We start from the raw sequence: 20086 nt of genomic DNA on the forward strand, positions 1-20086 counted from the left end.
TTCTTGAACTCAACCTGCACTTCCTGCCAGTGCCGTTGACCATGATCTCCTTCACTGAGGAGTCTCAGCTCAGGCCCCATCTCCACCTGTCAGTCTCTTGTCTGCTAAGCAGGGTCACTGTCCAGAAGTAAACGGTTGGGTGTCAATTTACGCACAGTCCCGCAGAGCAGCAAACATTTGCAGCGATGGTGTAGACCCACGTTTACTATCTCCGTGTAACTCGGGATAGGAGATGGTATCTTCTTAAGCAAAAAAATATGTGGGGCACCTGGGTGGCTCAGTTATTAGGCGTCTGCCTTCAGCTCAGCTCATGATCCCAGGATGCTGGGATCGAGCCCCGCGTCGGGCTCTCTGCTCAGCGGGAAGCCTGCTTCTCCCTTTCCCACTGCCCTTGATTGTGTTCCCTCTCTCGCTGTCTCTCTGTCAAGTAAATAAATAAAATATAAATATATATATATGTGTGTGTTAAAAACTGTATGGTATGATTTCCATTTTTGTAAATGTATACCTGTTTTTTATTTGTACACTTTTCATTTCACAGATATTTATTGAGTGCCTACTACGTGCCAGGCACTGCATCTATGTGGGTAGAAAGGCCCTGGAAGGTCATATATGTATACAGTGATCATCTTTGTGTGTTGACATAACAGGTAACTTTTTTCTGTTTACTTGTGTCCCCTTCATTTGCAAAAACGTATTTTCTAATTTTTTCTGCAAAGCTTATATTATTTATTAATAAGGAACTAATTTGTTTTTAAAAAACATTTCTGGGGACGCCTGGGTGGCTCAGTCTGTTAAGCTGCTGCCTCCGGCTCAGGTCATGATCCCAGGGTTCTGGGATCGAGTCCCACATCAGGCTCCCTGCTCAGCAGGTAGCCTGCTTCTCTCTCTGCCTCTGCCTGCCTCTCTGCCTACTTGTGATCTCTCACTCTCTCTCTCTGATAAATAAATAAATAAATACAATCTTTTTAAAAAAAAGTTAAAAAATTTTCTGTTCTACAAAATGCTTGTAATCTAATTCTACATGAAGTAGGTTAAAAACAGTCTAAAATCCCAATATTTAAAAAAAGAGAGAAGAGAAGAGGGAGCTAGAGATGGGGGAAGAAAAAGAAGGAAAGGATAATGAAGAAAAAAAGAGAGGAAATACATCAGAGTCTAACAGTGGACCAGTTTTGGGTGGTGGGATCTTTTTTACAATGTCTGTTCTAATGATTCTACGGTGAGTGTGTATTAGTTATAGAATAAGAAAAAAAAAATTCTTTCTCAAGGACTGGTCTGAATGTGACTTTCCTATGAAGCTGCTTCAGATTCTTGAATTTGACTTTTTTCAAACTTTGAAATCCTTCATTACCGAGCCTTAATAGATAGATGATAAATTGCCCAGAGAGGAATTTCTAAGTGTGGCCTCAGTCTTGGTAAGAGGTGTCACTAACTTTAACTTACCCCATTTTGCAGCTTTCATTTTCAAGAATGAGTTAGATTTCAGATAGGTTATTTCATAACAAAAAAAATGTATTTTTTAAAAAGGAGATTAGGACACAGACAACACAGAGACAGCAGCAAGACACGTGAGGACACAGAGAGAAGGCATAGCTATCCACAAGGCCTCTGAAGAAACAAAGCTTGTTGACTCCTTGCTCTTGGACATCTAGCCTCCTGCACTGTGAAAAAAAAATGTCCTGTTTAAGCCAAAGGAAAAAAACATTTATTCTTTGTGATGAACTTAGTACTGGTATTTGCCTAATACTGACATAATTTTAGTGGCGAGGATGTCCTCTCGTTCTTTTTATGCTTTTGCCTTTTTGCCATTTATTTAAATGACTATATAACTTGTACACACACATATATATTGATACAAAAGTTTAAATTCAAACAATGGATTCCAGATCTATGATTAGTCTACTTTTCCTCTCCTCAGAACATTTTTGTCTCATGTCCTATTTCCTACCAGTCTGTAGAGAGGAAAGGACACAGCCCAAACTGCAAACACCATCCACTGAATCAGCTTCCCACCAGCCCCGTAGGATCACTTCAGACTCTGAGGAAGCTGTACAGGAGAGAGCCAGTGTGGCAAGACTGCTGGAAATTACCCAGTCTAGCCCATCTGGGCAGCTTTCATTAAGGCGGCAAACACATCAGAGTGCGTGTTAGCACACTGCAACTTGGGTCAAGTAAAGCCAGGTTGTAAACACTGTTGCTGTGTGAAGGCACTGAGAACAATTAGTGATGGCCCGGTTGCTAGCCTTACCAGCCTCCTGCCTAGAACAATCAGCCCTGAGCCACCAGGTGTGCCTTTGCCCAGGAGACTCGAGGCTAGTCTCTCTCTGCCCTGGCTTCCTGCTGTCCAGGAGAGGCCCTGCCCGGTAGGAAGGTGAGTCTCCCAGAACCTGAGGTATTAGGAAGTACTTTCTTTCTTACTTGCTTGCTTTCTTGCTTCCTTCCATCCTCCCTTTCTCTCTCTTTCTCTTTCCTTCCTCCCTCCTTTCCTCCCTCCCTCCCTCCTTCTCTCCCTTCCTCTTTCTTCCTTCTTTCCCTTTCCTTTTCTCTCTCTTTTTTCTTTTCTTTTTCTCTCCTCTCTTTTCTTTTCTTTCTTCCCATCTTTCCCAGAGGGCAGTGAGAGTGTCTTCATGAGCAGGGGACAGAGTTGCCCTCCTCTCTCTGAGGGTGTGTAGGGACCTCTAGGCCCTCACTTCAGGGTCCATTTACCCTGGCCCCAGATGGCAGGGGCGGTCTCTAGCATACTTAGGGCCGCAGGCTTCAAATGTACTATAATTGGCTTTGTCTCCAGGATTTCCCACCCGTACCTGGGTTCTAGGGTTTTCCGCATCCCCTCATTTGAGGGTCCAGACTCCAGAGGACAAGCACAGGGGGAGGACACGAACAGAGGTCTCTGGCACTGGGGGAATCTCCCTGTTGGAAGTTGTAAAGGATCCTGGAAGCAGGGGCATTTCGTGCTAGATAGGAGTCTGTATGAACAAAAAGGAGTACAGTATGGCCTGGTTGTGGGAAAGAGAGGAGGAAAAGTTCTAAAAAATTATCACTCGGGGCGCCTGGGTGGCTCAGTGGGTTAAAGCCTCTGCCTTCGGCTCAGGTCATGATCTCAGGGTCCTGGGATCGAGCCCCGCATCGGGCTCTCTGCTCAGTGGGGAGCCTGCTTCCTCCTCTCTCTCTCTCTCTCTGCCTGCCTCTCTGCCTACTTGTGATCTCTCTCTCTCTGTCAAATAAATAAATAAATAAAAATCATCACTCTAAGGTATTGCCTATGGGTCTGGAAAATTCTATCAATGAGCACAGTGCTTCTTGGGATATACTAGGGTGCTTAGCTGGGCACATCAGAGTTTTTTTTGTTTGTTTGTTTTTAAAGATTTTATTTATTCATTTGACAGAGAGAGAGAAAGCTCACAAAGTCAGAGAGGCAGGCAGAGAGAGAGAGGGGGGAAGCAGGCTCCCCGCTGAGCAGAGGGCCTGATGGGGGCTCGATCCCAGGACCCTGAGACCATGACCTGAGCCGAAAGCAGAGGCTTAACCCACTGAGCCACTCAGGCACCCCCACATCAGAGTTTTGACTCTTCACTAGGCTATAGGCCGCTTATGGAATTCAGGATCAGACAAAGTACTATTCAAAGGGGTTTGCCATTGGGAGGTGAAAAGAAAAACAAACTTACTGGCATTCTGCCTCATTCCACGGCCCCTATGCCCTCACTAGGATGACCCTTGGGGGTTCCTCCACCTACACAGGCCCTGCTTTTCAAGTTGTGTCTAGCTTGTCTTGGTGGCCACCTGTTTCTTAATTTGTGATGCTTTGAGTCCGAACCTCTTCCCCCCCATACCATGGAAATGTATGTCCCCCGTCATCCACGTGGGAGAGACTGTGAACTCTGCAAGTTGTTCCTTTCTGGAGAGGAAATATAGTTTTAGGTGGATTAACCTAAATCCCCCGAGTATGAGTTTTTAATTCCCTGATTCCCTGACACAGAGTGATTTCACTGAAGAGATTGATTTAATCTCTTGCAGTTGATGGATAAAGTGTTTGCTAAATTTCAAACCACAGATTTGTCCTTTGCTGCTTGACGCCCCCCCCCAGGTTGTGTCGTTGATCCCGCATGATGCCATTTATTGGGGATCCGCATTTTTATTAAACTGGGCTTGCTAAATCTGAGGTGCTTTTGTGTCTGTGTAGTCTGTACCCACTCTGTGTGTGTCCTGGGATCAGGTGCATTAAAATAACGGCATCACTTTCATTTTAAATGCACTGTTCCATTAAAGGCATCTATATTGGCCACTGTGGATGCAGTATTCCTGTTAATGTGCACACAAGAGCATGGGACAGGACTCCTTTTGTAGTTAAAATGGAGAGAGATTTATGACAGGCATAAAATTTAGAAAGGAGCTTCCAGGGGAGCCTGGATGGCTCAGTCGTTAAGTATCTCCCTTCGGCTCAGGTCATGATCCCAGGGTCCTGGGATCGAGCCCTGTATAGGGCTCCCTGCCCAGTAGGAAGCCTACATTCCCTCTCCTGCTTCCTCTGCTTGTGTTGCCTCTCTTGCTATTCCTCTCTCTGTCAAATAAATAAATAAATAAAATCTTTTTTTTTTTTTTTTAAAGGAGATAAGCCTCCATAACTTGATATACAAAGATGGCCTTAATGCATTGGATGGCAAAATGGACAAGTTATCAGGAAGTTAACTTCGTTAACTTTGTTTACTTGTAATGGTTTATCTTTCATTGGTGGTGATAGTCGTATGTTTAAGTAGTTTTTGTTGTGTTGTTTTCTAGGTCTGTCAAGCTTATATTTTTGCTGCTATCCATTTTTAATATACTCAGAACAGAACTTGGACGAATTTTTTTGACCCCAAAGATACTTTGTAAACATGATGCATTTCAAAAGTGGACTCGAATTAACGGAGTTGCAGAACATGACAGTGCCCGAGGACGATAACATTAGCAACGATTCCAATGATTTCACTGAAGTAGAAAATGGTCAAATAAATAGGTAAGTATTTTTGCGCTAACACTTTCAAGCCCATGAAAGAAATGTCTCTCAAATATTATTCTGGTTTTTGATTATTCTCCTGAATTATTCATTACTAAAGTTATGCTCCATTTGAAGACGTAATTTGAATTTCTTATGTGACATCTGTTGGGCCCGGTCTGCAATAGCAGAGGAAGCAAATAGGAAAGTAATTTATTCATCTTTTCAAATCTTTCAATTGAGTCTAATAAAAATATATAAATTCGATGGACCCCAACCAGCCCTAACTTTTCAAAAGCTCTGTGCTTGTGAATCAGACTGACTGCTGGAACTTCGCTGCTGAATGTGAGCGTGAACGGGCATCATCTGCCCTCACCTACATTGTCACCCACCAACGGTTAACAACCCCTTTGCCAATGATCCCATTTCAAAACTACAAATCCAGCATTATAATCATCATTTATAACACAGATTTTAAATAGTAATAACCAGAGTTGGGGCCCATTGGCTCTCTTGAGAAACTGTAGTAGAGACTTAGTACATGAAACAGAAAGAAAAGATAGCATGAGTGGGAGGAGGCAGGTGGGAGGCAGGTGGGAAAAGTGTGCCTGTGAAGCTCTTGGCCCCAAATGTGACCTCAGCAGGTCCTTGCAACTCTTGGGTCCTATGTTTCGTAAGTTAGAAGAGTAGGGCCAATAACTTTTTTTTTTTTTTTTTTTAAGTGATCTGGGACATTCTTTGACATGTGGATTTTGTAGCCAGATATAGGGGTCATTTCACAGGAAGTTCTCCCGGTTGGGACTTGGTGATGTGGTTTGTGGAAAGCATGTAGCCTTCTAAAAGGCCAGAGGAAGAGAGTGGAGTAGATAGCACCACTTATGAGAACACCAACAATGTACACATTTGGGGGGTGTTCAGAAGGAAATTGGGAAACATATGTCAGCTAACCAGATACCTTTGTGGAAATTATTTCTGGAAATCTGCTCTCCTTTCTGCTGTGCTGTGCAGTTGGAAGTCCAGCAGAGGACTTGGGGACCGTCATTCATGAACTCTAGTTCCAGCCCTGCCTCTTCTCTTCCCTTTTCCCTTCCTTAAATGTTCTTAGAGGTGAAGTGTGCCACCCAGACACTTCCTCATTATCATCCAAGTACCATTCACTGTGTTGGGATATGTCATATGGTTGGACCCAAAATATGCTTCTTGCACCCTTTCTGAGTAATTATCAATAGTAAATTCCATTTCTTGAATGTCAGGTGTTTTTACATTTATTGACATTTTTCCTTATGACTTGCAAAGCTTTCTTATGCAAATAAGGAAAATTTAAAAATGCATTTTACAAATAAGGAAGCTGAGGCTCAGAAATGAAATGACTTGCCCAAGGGTACACACAGGTCTGTCAGAAATGCCTGTCTTTCTGCTCTGTTCTGCTGCCTCCAACTATAATCCTGGGACATGGATGAAAAAAAGAGTCTTTACCAATTTTATTAAAATACCAGTGCTATGGGCGCCTGGGTGGCTCAGTGGGTTAAGCCGCTGCCTTCGGCTCAGGTCATGATCTCAGGGTCCTGGGATCGAGTCCCACATCGGGCTCTCTGCTCAGCAGGGAGCCTGCTTCCCTCTCTTTCTCTGCCTGCCTCTCTGTCTACTTGTGATCTCTGTCTGTCAAATAAATAAATAAAAATCTTTAAAAAATAAATAAAATACCAGTGCTATCTTAAGCTCTGTACACCCAGAGTGTTCTGCAGTCACTGCTGACCTCCACTTAACAGGGGATGGGAGTCTAACCATTTCACAAGTAGGACATTTTGGTTGTATAATAGAGCTTCATTCCTGAAGCAGTGCAAACCTTTGAGGACCTTAAAATGAGTCATTATACTATTCAGTTCAGAATCTGAACTTGATCTTTAAAAGTTGTACTTACTAAACTAAGAATGGTAGGCTTCTGAAGAGATTACAGCTTGTAACAGCTGGAAGCACCCATTCTCGCCTGTGGCTTGGGCAACTTGCCTGGGTGATCTCACTTCCTCCCAGACTGTGACTAAGGCAGTACGCGGGGACAGCGGGAGCGCTGGCGGGCGGGTGTTGACCACTTGCTTTGTGGAATCTGGCTTTGCTACTGCAAATACAGTGTGATGCATCTCTTTGCCTGACACAGTTCATGAATCTTGCTTCCTTTCTGGCTCTAGGACAATTCAAATTAAAAACAGCATGTGACAACATGAAGCCAAAACAGGCAAATGGAAAAGACCAAAAAAAGACCCCCATCATGATTCCTGCAGAAGCGACACCTAAATACCTCTCCCTCTTCTTGTGGCTTTTTCACATGGGGTGAGGGAAGCAGGCTCAATTATGGGAATCTAGGAGGGAGCCCTCTGCCAGAGCAGTGAACTGTTAGATCACAGAGTCTCTTTTTAGGAAGCCAGAGGGACTGTTGAAAGCAAATATTGATCTTTGCTTACCTGGCATGTAACTGATAGCTTTGCCTGGAAACTCCCCACTAGGATACTCTCAGAATCATCTTTTTAAGTTTGGTTAAAAATAGAGTAGAGCCATGTGGGTATTAGGACTCCTGCCCTTATTCCAGTTCAGTTGTTTTATTTCATGCCCTAATTTTTGGGTTGTAGTCATGGAAATCTATACTTGAAACAGGAAAACCTTTCAAAATGTCCACTAGGCCTGCACTGCTGACATTTAATGTGCACGTAAAATGCCTGGAAACCTTGTGAAAATGTAGATTCGGGTTCGGGAGGTCTGGGACGGGGCCTGAGATTCTGATTTCCAGCCAGCTCCTAGGTGATGCCCATATTGTCGCTCTGGGCACCACACTTCAGAGTAGCAAGCTCTAGGCTCTTTTTCTAGATATGAGCTTCTTGGCAGAAAGAGCCGTCTTAATCATCTTTATATCTCTTATACCTTGTAATGATATGATAAGAGTGCCTGGGACAGGATGGATGTTACAAAATATTTGTTAAATGAGAAAAAGAGAGACAGACACACACACAGACACAGACACACACAGACACACACACACACACACGGAACCATTAGTGCATGGTTTAGAATTAGATTTGAATTGAATCCTAGCTCGATCACTTCTGTGATCTCATGCTTTGAGCCTTGGTTCCATCCCTGTGAGAAAGGGATAATAATAATAATTGACTTCATGGGATTGTTGGGGAATAGTAAATGCAATACTCTTCTGCTGTTTGTAGGTTAAGAATTCAGGCTCTGCCTCCAGCCAGCTCAGGTTCAAATACTAGCTCAGCAGTTTAGTTTTTAGCAATGTAACTTTGGTCAAGTTACTTAATTTCTTAAAATGGAGCTAATAATAGTACATGGTATACGATACCACATGTAAGTATTGTGAAAAGAGATGATAAAATCCATGTAAAGTACTTGGCAGAGTGTCTGGCAATAGTAACCCTTTTAGTAAAAAAGTAGAAAAGTCTTTATCAATCATAGGGCAACCCTCTTTCTTTGGGAAGCACTTCTCTGTTCTCCACCCCAAGGAATAACAATATCGATTTAGCTTTCGGATGGTTGCTGGTTATTGTTACTTTAAAGCAACTGAAATATTAAAGTTGTTGAAACATTAGTAGATTATCCTAGCTGTATCCATGCAAATATTCATATATGTTGTCTATTGTTGTTCTCATCTCTGTGCAGAGGTAGTGCTGTTATGACCCTAGAAGCATCTAACAAAATTTGAGAGTCTTTCAATTAAAATTTTTCTTGAAAGGATCTGGGGCAGCTCTTGTTACTATACCCTTACCAGCCTCTGTTTGCTTGTTTTGGTCCCTCTATATTTTTCAGAATTTATGTCCTAAATTTGTCTTACTTGGAAGGGCCCTTGAAAATGTAATATCTTTTCTACATATTAAGGAAGAAATTTCCACTATTTCTTCCTATGCTCAGTTTTCATGTCAGAAAAGTCCTTCCTTGCTTTAACAGCTCCTGTTCCAAATAAAGTCTGTTTTCTTTTCAGTAGAGTTTACCCGTCAACTAAGGCTTTGTTTACTTCCCAGTCTTCTCTTTATTTAAAAAAGATTTTTTTTAATTCAAGTATAGTTAGCATACAATGTTATATTAATTTCAGGTATGCAATATAGTGATTCAGCAGTCTATACATTACTCAGTGCTCATCAAGATAAGTGTACTCTGAATCCCCTTCACCTATTTCCTCCATCCCTCCAGCCCCGCCTACTCTGATAACCATCAGTTGGTTCTCTATATTTAAGATTCTGTTTTTTGTCTCTTTATTCCTTTATTCACTTGTTTTATTTCTTAAATTCTACATATGAGTAAAATCGTACAGTATTTGTCTTTCTCTGACTGACATTGTACTTGGCATAATACACTCTAGGTCCACCATGTTATTGCAAATGACAAGTTCATTCTTTTTTGTGGCTGATAATATTCCATTGTATGTATGTACCTTGTCTTCTTTATCCATTCACCTGTGGATGGACGCTTGGGCTCCTTCCATAATTTGGCCATTGCAAATAATGCTGCCATAAACATAGGGGTGCATGTATCTTTTCACATTAGTGTTTTCGTATTCTTTGGGTAAATACCAAGTAGGGATTACTGGATCATATGGTAATCTTATTTTTAATTTTTTGAGGGACCTCTAGACTGTTTTCCAGAGTAGCTGCATCAGTTTGCATTCCTACCAATAGTGCACAAGAGTTCCTTTACCCCTACATCTTCACCAGCACTTATTGTTTCTTGTGTTTTTTATGTTAGTCATTCTGATAGGTGTGAAGTGATATCTGATCGTGGTTGGATTTGCATTTCCCTGATGATGAGTGATGTTGAGCATCTTTTCACATATCTGTTGGCCACCTGAATCGGTCTTCTCTTCAAATGCCTTCCATTTCTTTCATTCTTTCATGTTTTCTAATCTCCTTGTTACTGCTTCTTTCCTCTTATTCTCTTTTCCTTTTTGGTGTAGAGTGTTAGGATTTCAGGGAAAGACCGAACAAAGGTCATTCAAGTTCAAGCACTCGTGTCTTTTGTGTTATGAATCCTCAAATGAAACACTATAATCTAGTAAGAACCTGATTGGTAGAGATCACAATAGGAAGATTATTCTCCTATCATACTACCCATCCTTAATTGGATTGTTGTTGTTGTTGATTTATTTTTGGTTTTAAATAACTGTTCTAGATTTTTCGCCTCCTTTCACACTACCTCAGTGTAACGCCTACATCCTTTCCAAGGCTTTGTCTGTTGAAGGTCATTGCGACAGCCACTGTAGGTTTTGTTTTGTTTTGTGCACAGAACAACTGGCTACCTAAGAGTTGGTTGAATTCTGCTTCATAGGTTGACCTGAAACACTTTTTTAATAACACTTTTATCATTTAAGACCATATCAAAGACCCCCTTGCCCACAGCCCATTTTTTTAGTCAATAAAGAGAAATTTTATTTCAATTTCTTTGCCAGAGGTCAATGCTTTTTAGCATGGAATTGCACTTTTTAAATGGTGAGATAATGGAAACTTGTAATAAGTCGCACAACCTAGTTATTTTGAATGGACTTTTCACAAAAGAGGTTGGTTTTATTTGTTGAAAAAAAAAAAAGTTTACAGAAATGCAAAGCAGAGATATAAAGATTAAGAGAAGGAAAATTTGGAACAACATAAAGAGAATAAAGATGCTTTCTTTAAGGACTTCATTCTTACTAAGCTAGATTTCCCTGCAGCCTAAGCAACTCCATACTTCTTAAAAAGAAGATGCATATTCAGGTTAATAGGGTCCTCTGAGTTGCGGGTGCATGGGCAGGGACATATAGGAAGAAGAGGGAGTGGGGACATCACATAACCACTCAGGATGCAAAATGACCTCGTGACGCAGAAAAATAGTAAATAGGTCAGAGTCCGAAAACTCCATTTAAGGCCAGAGCATAAGAAGACCATGGAAGATGAAGGCTTTGAACTGGCAGGATGCCCCTGGCTGAGAGGAAGATGGAGGGTCTCCTGAGAGGGGGGAGTGGATTGCTACTATAGTTGATCCTTGAACAACACGGGCTTGAACTGCACAGGTCCAATTGTTTTTGAAGTAAATACAGGACAGTACTGTAAATGTATTTTATCTTCCTCGTGACTTTCTTTCTTTCTTACTTTCTTTTTTTTTTTAAAGATTTTATTTATTTATTTGATAGAGATCACAAGTAGGCAGAGAGAGAGAGAGGAGGAAGCAGGATCCCCGCTGAGCAGAGAGCCGGATGCGAGGCTTGATCCCAGGACCCTGGGATTATGACCTGAGCCAAAGGCAGAAGCTTTAACCCACTGAGCCACCCAGGCGACCCCCTCGTGACTTTCTTAATAACATTTTCTTTTCTCTAGCTTGCTTTATTGTAAGAATACATAATACATATAACACATAAAATATGTGTGCATCGACCCTTGGCGTTACTGGAAAGGCTCTGGGCAGCAGTAGGCTGGTAGTAGTCAAGGTCTGGGGTGATGTGCAGAATGTCCTGGCCTGGCTTGTCTCCTCCTCACCAAAACGAAGATCATTTTGCGGAGCAGGGGGAGCTAACACTGGGATGTTGAGACAACCTTAAGTTAAGCAGTACTTGGAATTGCAGAGTAAGGGATCCCTACTTGAAACTTTGTCCATGGCGGAGCCAGTGAAGATTTAGGGGAAAACCGATTAAGCCAGGCTGCAGAAAGCGCCCCAGAAGAGGCAGAATCACAGAGGCATTTGACACACTGTGTTTTTTAATATGCTTTTTAATGGTTACTTATTACCACAGCTCTGCAAGTCACGTTCATTATTCTCATCCTGCAGAAATTCTGTAGGAAAGCCCTGGCAATCATGCAGAGACTTTATTCTTTATCCCTTTCCATGGTACAATGTTTGACCCTAGTAAATTTCCCCGGGGTCACAGTGCCTGCGTTCCATTCTTCTCTGCCCACCAGTCCTCCGCCATGGACTCTGAGGCACGCAGCCGGGCTGGGAACGTAGATCTGCCCCAACAGGCAGCGTACTGGTGTTCTGTTTGGTTTCTTTGAACATGTTGGGGCTTTTCTCTTGATTTAAAATAATGGAAATGCTTTTTGGAAAACAAGTCCCTCCACAAGAAGGGCAAATGGGGGACATTATGGATAAAGATTTGGTGAGACTTCAGTTGGCTGTTAAAGTTATCCTGATTAAATACAGTCTTTTATTTAATAGCAACACTAAATTCAAGTCCCTTTCATCCTGGCAAGTCCAGCACCCACATTTTTTAAGGGGGCTGTCTGTGCGAAAAGGAAGACAGCTTTTCCTTGCCCCTCTTCAGCCAGATCTGTAAACCTCAATTCTGTGTAAAGATTTAAAATAAGGGCAGGGCACCTGAGGGTGACTCAGTCGGTTAAGCGCCCGACTTTGGTGTCCTGGGATGGAGCCCTGTGCTGGGCTCTGTGCTCAGCCCGGAGTCTGCTTGGCCCTCTCCCTCTCATTCTGCCCCTCCCCACTCATTCTCTCTCTCAATAGGATTTCTCAGGCCTCTGCCTTTAAGTTCCCTCTGGCTGATTCCACCAATATAAGAGGCTTTTCCTTTTCTGGATTCCTCATCTCTACTCCCTTTTGCACAGCCAGACCTCCCTGCTGTGGTTTTAGCTGGCACAGTCTCTCCTGCATTTCAGGGGACCGAGGTTGCCTTCTACTTCGGTTCACCCTCTTGCTGGACAGGTGGCAGGCATAGGCAGATGTCGAAGGGATAAGCCGCAGATCATGTGGCTTAGATGAGGTGATGGCCCCAGGGCAAGTTCGTAGTATTATACCGCCTGTCTTTAGCTTATCCTGGCAAAAGAAGGCGAGCTTGGAGAAGTAATGCCAGTGAGAAGCCAGACCCCTTGATGAAAGACGAGAAAGGTAGCTAAATTAAACCAACTTTGATGAGATGTATCTTTTATTTAAAAACGTTTTATTGTGGAATACAGCATCATTCAAAACACCATATGAAAATGTAACGTACAGTTTAAAGATATCTGCTTCTTTAAAATAGTCCAATTCAAGTGGCTTTACATTTATTAGTGAAAAATTCACTGTGACTAGTTCTTCCCAAAACTGGGCAATTAAATTTTCAAAGGAATAACTGAAAAGCATCCCTAACGTGTCTTACTAATCCATGCAGCAGTGTACCTATGGACTCTTCTTTGACAATAACACCTGTTTTGTTAGTGGGGATTTCTTTTAAAGATTTATTTATTTATTTGAGAGAGAGAGAGAGAGCACAAGCAGGCTAGGGGAGGGGCAGAGGGAGAGGGAGGAGCAGACTCCATGCTGAGCAGGGAGCTCTACAAGGGGCTCAGTGAGGGTCTTGATCCCAGGACCCTGGGATCATGGCCTGAGCTGAAGGCAGACGCTTAACTGATTGAGCCACCCAGGCACCCCAGGATTTTTTTTAAAAACTGGGCTCCACACCCAATGTGGAAGTCAATGCAGGGGAGACCAAGAGTTGGACACTCAACCAATTGAACCACCCAGGTGCCATGGGAATTTTTTTTTGTTTTTGTTTTTGTTTTTTTTTTTAAGATTTTATTTATTTATTTGACAGAGAGAGAGAATACAAGCAGGGGGAGCAGCAGAGGGAGAGGGAGAAGCAGGCTCCCCACTGAGCAGGGAGCCCAACATGGAGCTCAATCCCAGGACAGAACTCAGGATCATGACCGGAGCCGAAGGCAGACACTTAACCAACTGAGCCACCCAGGCACATCTCTGCTTCCTTTTTTTTTTTTATTGAAGTTTTTTGTTTTTAAAGATTTTAGGAATTTTTTTTAAATTGGGAATTTAGCCCATAACGGTCTCATATCAATCATTAATATATTTGATGGTTCTTCGAGGTTTCTGGATTCCTGCTTCTATGTCTGTATATAGTTTACGCAACCTGTCTGAATCTTTCCCATCCCAACCTCAGTCCCACCTCCCCCATGCAGAGGAGTGACTAACATCTAGTGCTGTTACTCTGTGCCTGGAGCTGTACCGATGTTTTACACATGGTCTCTTATTTAATTCTCCCGGTAATGCTACGAGATAATATAATAGTATTACTCCCATTTCACAGATGAGAAGACTGAGACAGGATGCCTTGTGCCTCAGAGCTAGTGAGGATTTGAGCTCAAGTTCTAAATGCCACACTTTCTTAAAGCCCTATAGCTCTGCCCCTCATCGTGGACTACCTACTCTGCCTTCCCCCACCATGATCTCCCAGCCTGAACTCCTACAGCCTCTTGTTGGCCTGGTGTCAGCGTCACTTACTACCCATTCCCGTGCCTCCCTCATCACCTGGCCTGCTGGCTTGCAGATAGCAGTTGCTGAAGGAATGTCTGATGGGGAAAGAGTTATTTTCTTTTTTGCAGCAGAGAGGGAATGCTTTATTTACTAAGTTTGCACGCCAGGGATGTGAGCTCAGAAGGAGGCCTGTTTCCAGGATTCTTTTAAATGCCCCCTTTATAGTATCCTTGACATTATCGAATTGTCGGTCAGAGAAAATTCTATGTAAAAGTTAACTTCCATTGCATCTAGTGTTTTAATCCATCAGTACTGAAATGATTTGAGATTATTCTTTTTGATTTATGGTTGTCTTTCATTTCATCTCGAGATGAGCACCTGCTATTAGCAATGGTTTCTACTAAGTAGAGTGAGGAGTAGAAAAACAATTGAAGCAAAGTATCTGTCCGTTGGAGTGCTTGGAGTTTATTTGTTAAGACGAAAGTGGAGACAGTGAATTCTGGCAAAAAAAAAAAAAAAGGCAAAACAAAACAGAAAGGTGGTTGTACCGGGCTATAAACTCTTAAGGAACTGACTGGTAACTTTTCATGTGTGATGTTTTGATAAGTAATAATGTGAAGCTTCAATCATTATCGTGAAGTTAAATTATTATAACGTGTCTTTACAGCAAGTTTATTTCTGACCGCGAGAGTAGAAGAAGTCTCACTAACAGCCATTTGGAAAAAAAGAAATGTGATGAATATGTAAGTGTCATTATACTAAGGGATGCTTGTTTGTTTTAATCACATAAAATGGGACAGATGTTTTTAATTCATGTAACATAATACCAGAAGTATAGCTACTTATATTCCCCAGGGTATCCTGTGTATCTTCTGCTGAAACCCATTTTAAAAAATAACTAGACCACTAAGGAAGTATTTCTTGAATTTTATTGCCACACCGGTTCCTAATAGCGCTTTAAAGACTTTGGCACGATGAACTTTCCTGGGGACTGATTTGCTTATGTTTGTTTGTCTCTTTGTTTAGATTCCAGGAACAACCTCCTTGGGCATGTCTGTTTTTAACCTCAGCAACGCCATTATGGGCAGTGGGATTTTAGGACTCGCCTTTGCCCTGGCAAACACCGGAATCCTACTTTTTCTGTGAGTGTTGACATTGCTGTACTTTCCGTGTTAAAACTGTATTTTCTGTATATTTCTGCTCATCTATAGAAGAAATTGGAAATTTTCTAAATAGTTTTTCTCTTCATATTTTTACTAACTCGGTTAAGTTATGAGTACATACTTTTACATTGTTTATTGGAATGATTTTCCAAGTTGCACCTTACGTTTATGAGGAAGGGGAAAGAGAAAACCTTTTTATCCACCCAAAGCACCAAAATGAGCCTTTATAAGAAGGATTAACAAATTTCAAAATAAGATTTTTGGTATTTTTGGATTCCCTGTCACTTTAAATCTCACCTAAAGGTCAAAATAATTTGGAGATGTCGAATTCAACCACTCACCACTTTGGTATTTGGATTGCAATGGAACATGTACTATATCCAAAGGTAATCGCAAATTTGTTTGTAATAAATAGCCGAGAAGCACAGATGAGAAATTAGCATGTACTTTTCCTCTGAGAGTTAGTTAAAAGAAAATAGGCAATTTTGTTTTCAGATAACTTTTCCTCGCACTGTTAAATGGGACTTTCTGCAGATGGACAGAGGGCTTGTTTTCAGTTGGAACAAGTAGAAAACAGATCATAGAATTTATACCAGGAAAATGCTCACCCAGCCTGATTCTTCTCTCAAACCTGTAGGGAGTATCAGTGGTGTTTTGCCTGAAGAGGCGAGGAGGAAATTCTCTTCTCCAGCCTTCCCCCTCCCACAGACTACACTCAATGTTCCTCACTGGCCTCACTCAGTAGTTTTCATTGCTGGATTGTTGAGATGGGAGCATTATTTCCTTGGAAGCAGTGACCAGAATGGCTAGTACTCCTACAAATTGTGTATATTCCTTTAGACTTAGAAAACTGTAAAAAAAAAAAAGAAGAAGAAAAAGAAGAAGAAGAAGAAAGAAAACTGTGATGAAAGTACACTGCTATCCATTCCATTACCCAGGAATCAATGATGTCCTTCCATGCTGGGCCATTTCGGTCAGTAGCACTAGGGATTAACATTCTTCCTCTTACGTGTAAATGCACTAGACATGTCTTTCCTAGAAATAAAACTCTGTTTAGGGCAGTGAATTCAAGACTTTTTTTCCTTATTTTCCATCCAACTCTGTAAACCCAACAGCAGCCTCTTCTCTCAATAGAGAAAACAAGAAAACAATGCTGATGAATCATTTTGTGTGGTCTTTCTGTTTATGTATATCTTGAGCCAGGTGCCAGGTTTTAGGGTGAAAGGATGGCGTTGGACAAAATATTTCTATGGTGACTTTTTTGGTATGCGTGGAACTCTGACCCTCTGAGGATACTGCAGGGTCGCTGCACTTGTGACTTTCAGAGCAGTGACTGGAGACACCCGACTGGTAGTCCCAACTCCTCTTCTGAATGAAGTCTTCTGTAGTCTTAAGCAAGTTACTTAGCCACTCTGAGCTGTAGTTGCCTACTCTGTAAAATAAGGCAACTATACTAGAAAAATCTCAGAACTGTGCCAACCTCTGAAACCCGATGATTCTGTGACTATTTTCAGTTATTCCTAAGCTGGAAAAATGTTCGGTTCGGAAATGTGTTTTACACTGATGTATTTATGTTACTATCACAGTATTAGTTAGTTCTATGTTAAGTAGTTGAAGAATCAATTCTTTGATGATGGTAACCACAGTAACTCTTGTGGCTCTTACTTTGTACCAGGTACTATTCTAAGTCTTTATGCTGAATCCTTGCAAGTCTCTGAGATAGGTACTAGTGTTAGTTCCTGCCTTCACAGGTAAGGGAACTGAGGCAGAGAGAACAGACTTTTATTTTGAAATCTCTTTTTGTCACCATTCTGGGAACCCCCTTCTCTGGGAATCCCCTTCACCTCTCTTCTCTCCTAGATCCCTTATTTCTCCTGTATTCCATTTCTTCCTTTTTCTGGATTGACTTCCTTTTTGTTGCTGAGAAAGGATGAACAGAAATAACTTTTTCCGAGGCCTTCATGTCTGCAAAATGTTTTTATCCTACCTGCATCCTGGATTGGCAATTTGGCTGGATAAAGAACTCTATATTGGCAATAATTTTCCTTCAGAATTTTGAAGGTATTGCTTCATCGCTCTCTAGTTTCTTCTGTTGTGAAGTCCCATATCCTCCTGATTCCTGATTTCTTTTATATAGCCAGGATTTTTCGGTTTTGTTCTGTTTTGTTTCTGGAAATTTGTTGAATCTCTTTGTCCCACATGTTCTTCAGTTTTATAGTTCTGTGTCTTGAAGTGGCCCTAATCACCCACTGTGTCAGGCTGTCGGTACCTCCTTTTCTTTTAGAAGGTAATAGTCTTCAGTTTGGGGATATTTTCATACACATTATTGTGTCAATGAATTCCTTCCTCTTTTTACCTTTTCTATGTTTCTGGAACTGCTCCCCAGATTCTGGAACTTCTGGACTTGTCCTCCCAGTTTTATTCTTTATTTTCATTTCTATAATTTTTCACTGTAGTTTCTGGGACATGTCCTCAATTTCCCTCAGCTCTTTACTGAATGCTTTATTTCTGTTATTATTATTATTTTTTTTTACAGGAGCTTTTAAAAATTCTTGGAATATTCCTTTCTTATATTATTTTGTTTTATGATTTCAGTGTTTTCACTAAGGATTCTAGTGATAGTTTTTCTCTGTTATGGGAAATTTCAAGCATAAAGTGGGAAGAAGAGTATAAAAGATTCCCATTTTCCCTTCATCCCATGGCCTTACTTGTTTAATCATACCCCTCACCTGGATTGTCCGGAAGCAAGTCGCAGCTCTAATATCATTTCACCCATAAATATTTCAGTGTATTTCTCATTAAAATATAAGGGCTATTAAAACATAACCATAATATGTCACACCTAAAAAATTATCAACAGTTCCTTAATAACATCAGATATCCAAACAATATTTGAATTGCCTGTTTATCTCCTTTAACAAAACAACAACTGGATTTTCCAAATCAGTACTCAAATAAGGTCCATATAATGCAGTTGGCTGATACGTGTTTTAATCTCTTTTAAGCTGTAGGTTCCCCCATTTCTCTCTTCTTTTCTCCTATGCACTCTATGTGATGAAGAAACTGGGCCGTTTGTCCTATAGAGTCTCCAACAGTCTGAATTCCACTTACTGTATCCCTCTGGCACAAGTTGATTTTTTGTTTGTTTGCTTTGAAATTGATCTTTCATTTTAGGATCTTTTCTGAAATGTCAGGTGGTCCTTTTGTGTCTGTTGTATTCGAAAGTAAGGGATGGGGAAAACAAGGCCAATTTACGCCTGCCACACATGAGTGGGGCTTGTTGGGAATAGTTTCACTTAAGGTGTTGTCACCAGCCTTTTACTTGGGGAACCAGCAGTGTTGGTTACTCTTTGGCTGCTGGGATCACTCAGCATCTTCTGGTTACCTGCCAGGAGGGTCTCAGCATTGCCGCCATCTTTTTGGGAACCAAGCTGGGGGCACAGTTTGGGGGTGGATATCTCAGTTGCATGTGTTCACCTAATCCCAGTTTTCCTGGCAGTACCCACACCCCCCAACCCAAGTTGTGCTGGGCCCCTCACCCAGAGACCCGAATATTATACTTTACAGAGAATGTCTCTTCAGATATATGTCTTTTGCCAGATAGGAGAGGAGCAACCCCTCAGCTTCACAGAATAGGTGCCTGGTCTGGGGAACCTAGTTATTTCTTGAGGATCCCCTTTATTTTAGCTCATCCTTTCCACTATTCCCTACTTGCAGTAATGCCACCGGGGCCTTTTGGGAATTCTATGGTGAAAATTGGATGAGTCTTGGCTTTCTCCACTGCCAGTTGAAGGTTCAGCTTTGTCTACTTTCCAGTTCTGAAATTTTGTGCTTATTGTCTCCTCTAGTGTTCTTAGGAGGGAGCAAGAGTAAGTTCTTATATTCAATCTGCCATTTCTAGAATTCAGTTGATTTTTAGTTACAGTCATTCAGGGATAATTGATCTCTTGTCTCATGACTCTTCAGTTTCTGACTAAAGCAAAGAATTGGATAAACTCGACACTTAGAGTTGTAGGAAGACTGCCCTGCGTAAAACTCTTAGGAATTATTTGGTTACTTGCAAGATGTGTGAATAGCAAGCACCGCACACTGAATCATCAGGTGAAAGCTTGTGAAGGTAGCTGTATAAAGACCCAAACTTATAAGCTCTTCACAAAATGCAGCACTCTCCTACCTTAGAACAAGGACTCACTCTGTGTGTCGTAAAACCAGCTGCTCCTACAGCTGCTCAAAGCCAAGAAGCAGTTGGCAGGATCAAGGTATTTCATCTGGTACAGGGCCCTGTTCCAGACTCATATTAGCCAACACGGAAAAAGAGTCCAAGCCTGTCCAAGCTTCTTTAGAAAAGCAGCTGGGAAGGCTCCTCCAAGTCTCCCTGAGGCTGGGTGCGGAGCTCGTCACTGGGGTCATCTGAAAACTTGCGGGAGTGATTTCTTTTTCTTGGATGAATTTGGGGCTCGTTTTTTTTGACCTAACCATAATGGCTGTCATCCCTGTTTAACACACATCTGATTCAGTTGGGATTAAGTGAACTCTGCCCCATTGGAAGAATGCAGTTAGGTTTTGTGTTTTCCCCGAATTCTGAAGCCCTGTATTCCATCTGAGGAACAGGAAGTATGGGAATGGGGAATCTTCAGCTTACAATTGTTCTGATGGTATATGTTCTCTTTTGAGGGCAAAATGGGGCTGTACCCTGAGGCAGCAAATTGGGGATATGCTGAGGCACAAG

At 41.6% G+C, this 20086-nt stretch overlaps 1 protein-coding gene across 1 annotated transcript in view; it reads left to right on the forward strand.

Annotated features, from left to right (window-relative positions):
* The window catches only part of SLC38A1 (solute carrier family 38 member 1), a 70570-nt gene that overhangs the window by 14971 nt on the left and 35513 nt on the right, over positions 1 to 20086 (forward strand). Inside the window, exons 2-5 of the mRNA XM_047743001.1 lie at positions 542 to 650; positions 4777 to 4993; positions 14862 to 14937; positions 15221 to 15336. Of these exons, the coding sequence (XP_047598957.1) occupies positions 4872 to 4993; positions 14862 to 14937; positions 15221 to 15336 (314 nt within the window). The 5' untranslated portion in view covers positions 542 to 650; positions 4777 to 4871. The remainder of the gene's footprint in view (positions 1 to 541; positions 651 to 4776; positions 4994 to 14861; positions 14938 to 15220; positions 15337 to 20086) is intronic.

Source organism: Lutra lutra, chromosome 8 (assembly GCF_902655055.1).
Source record: "Lutra lutra chromosome 8, mLutLut1.2, whole genome shotgun sequence".
Classification (NCBI taxonomy): Eukaryota; Metazoa; Chordata; class Mammalia; order Carnivora; family Mustelidae; genus Lutra; species Lutra lutra.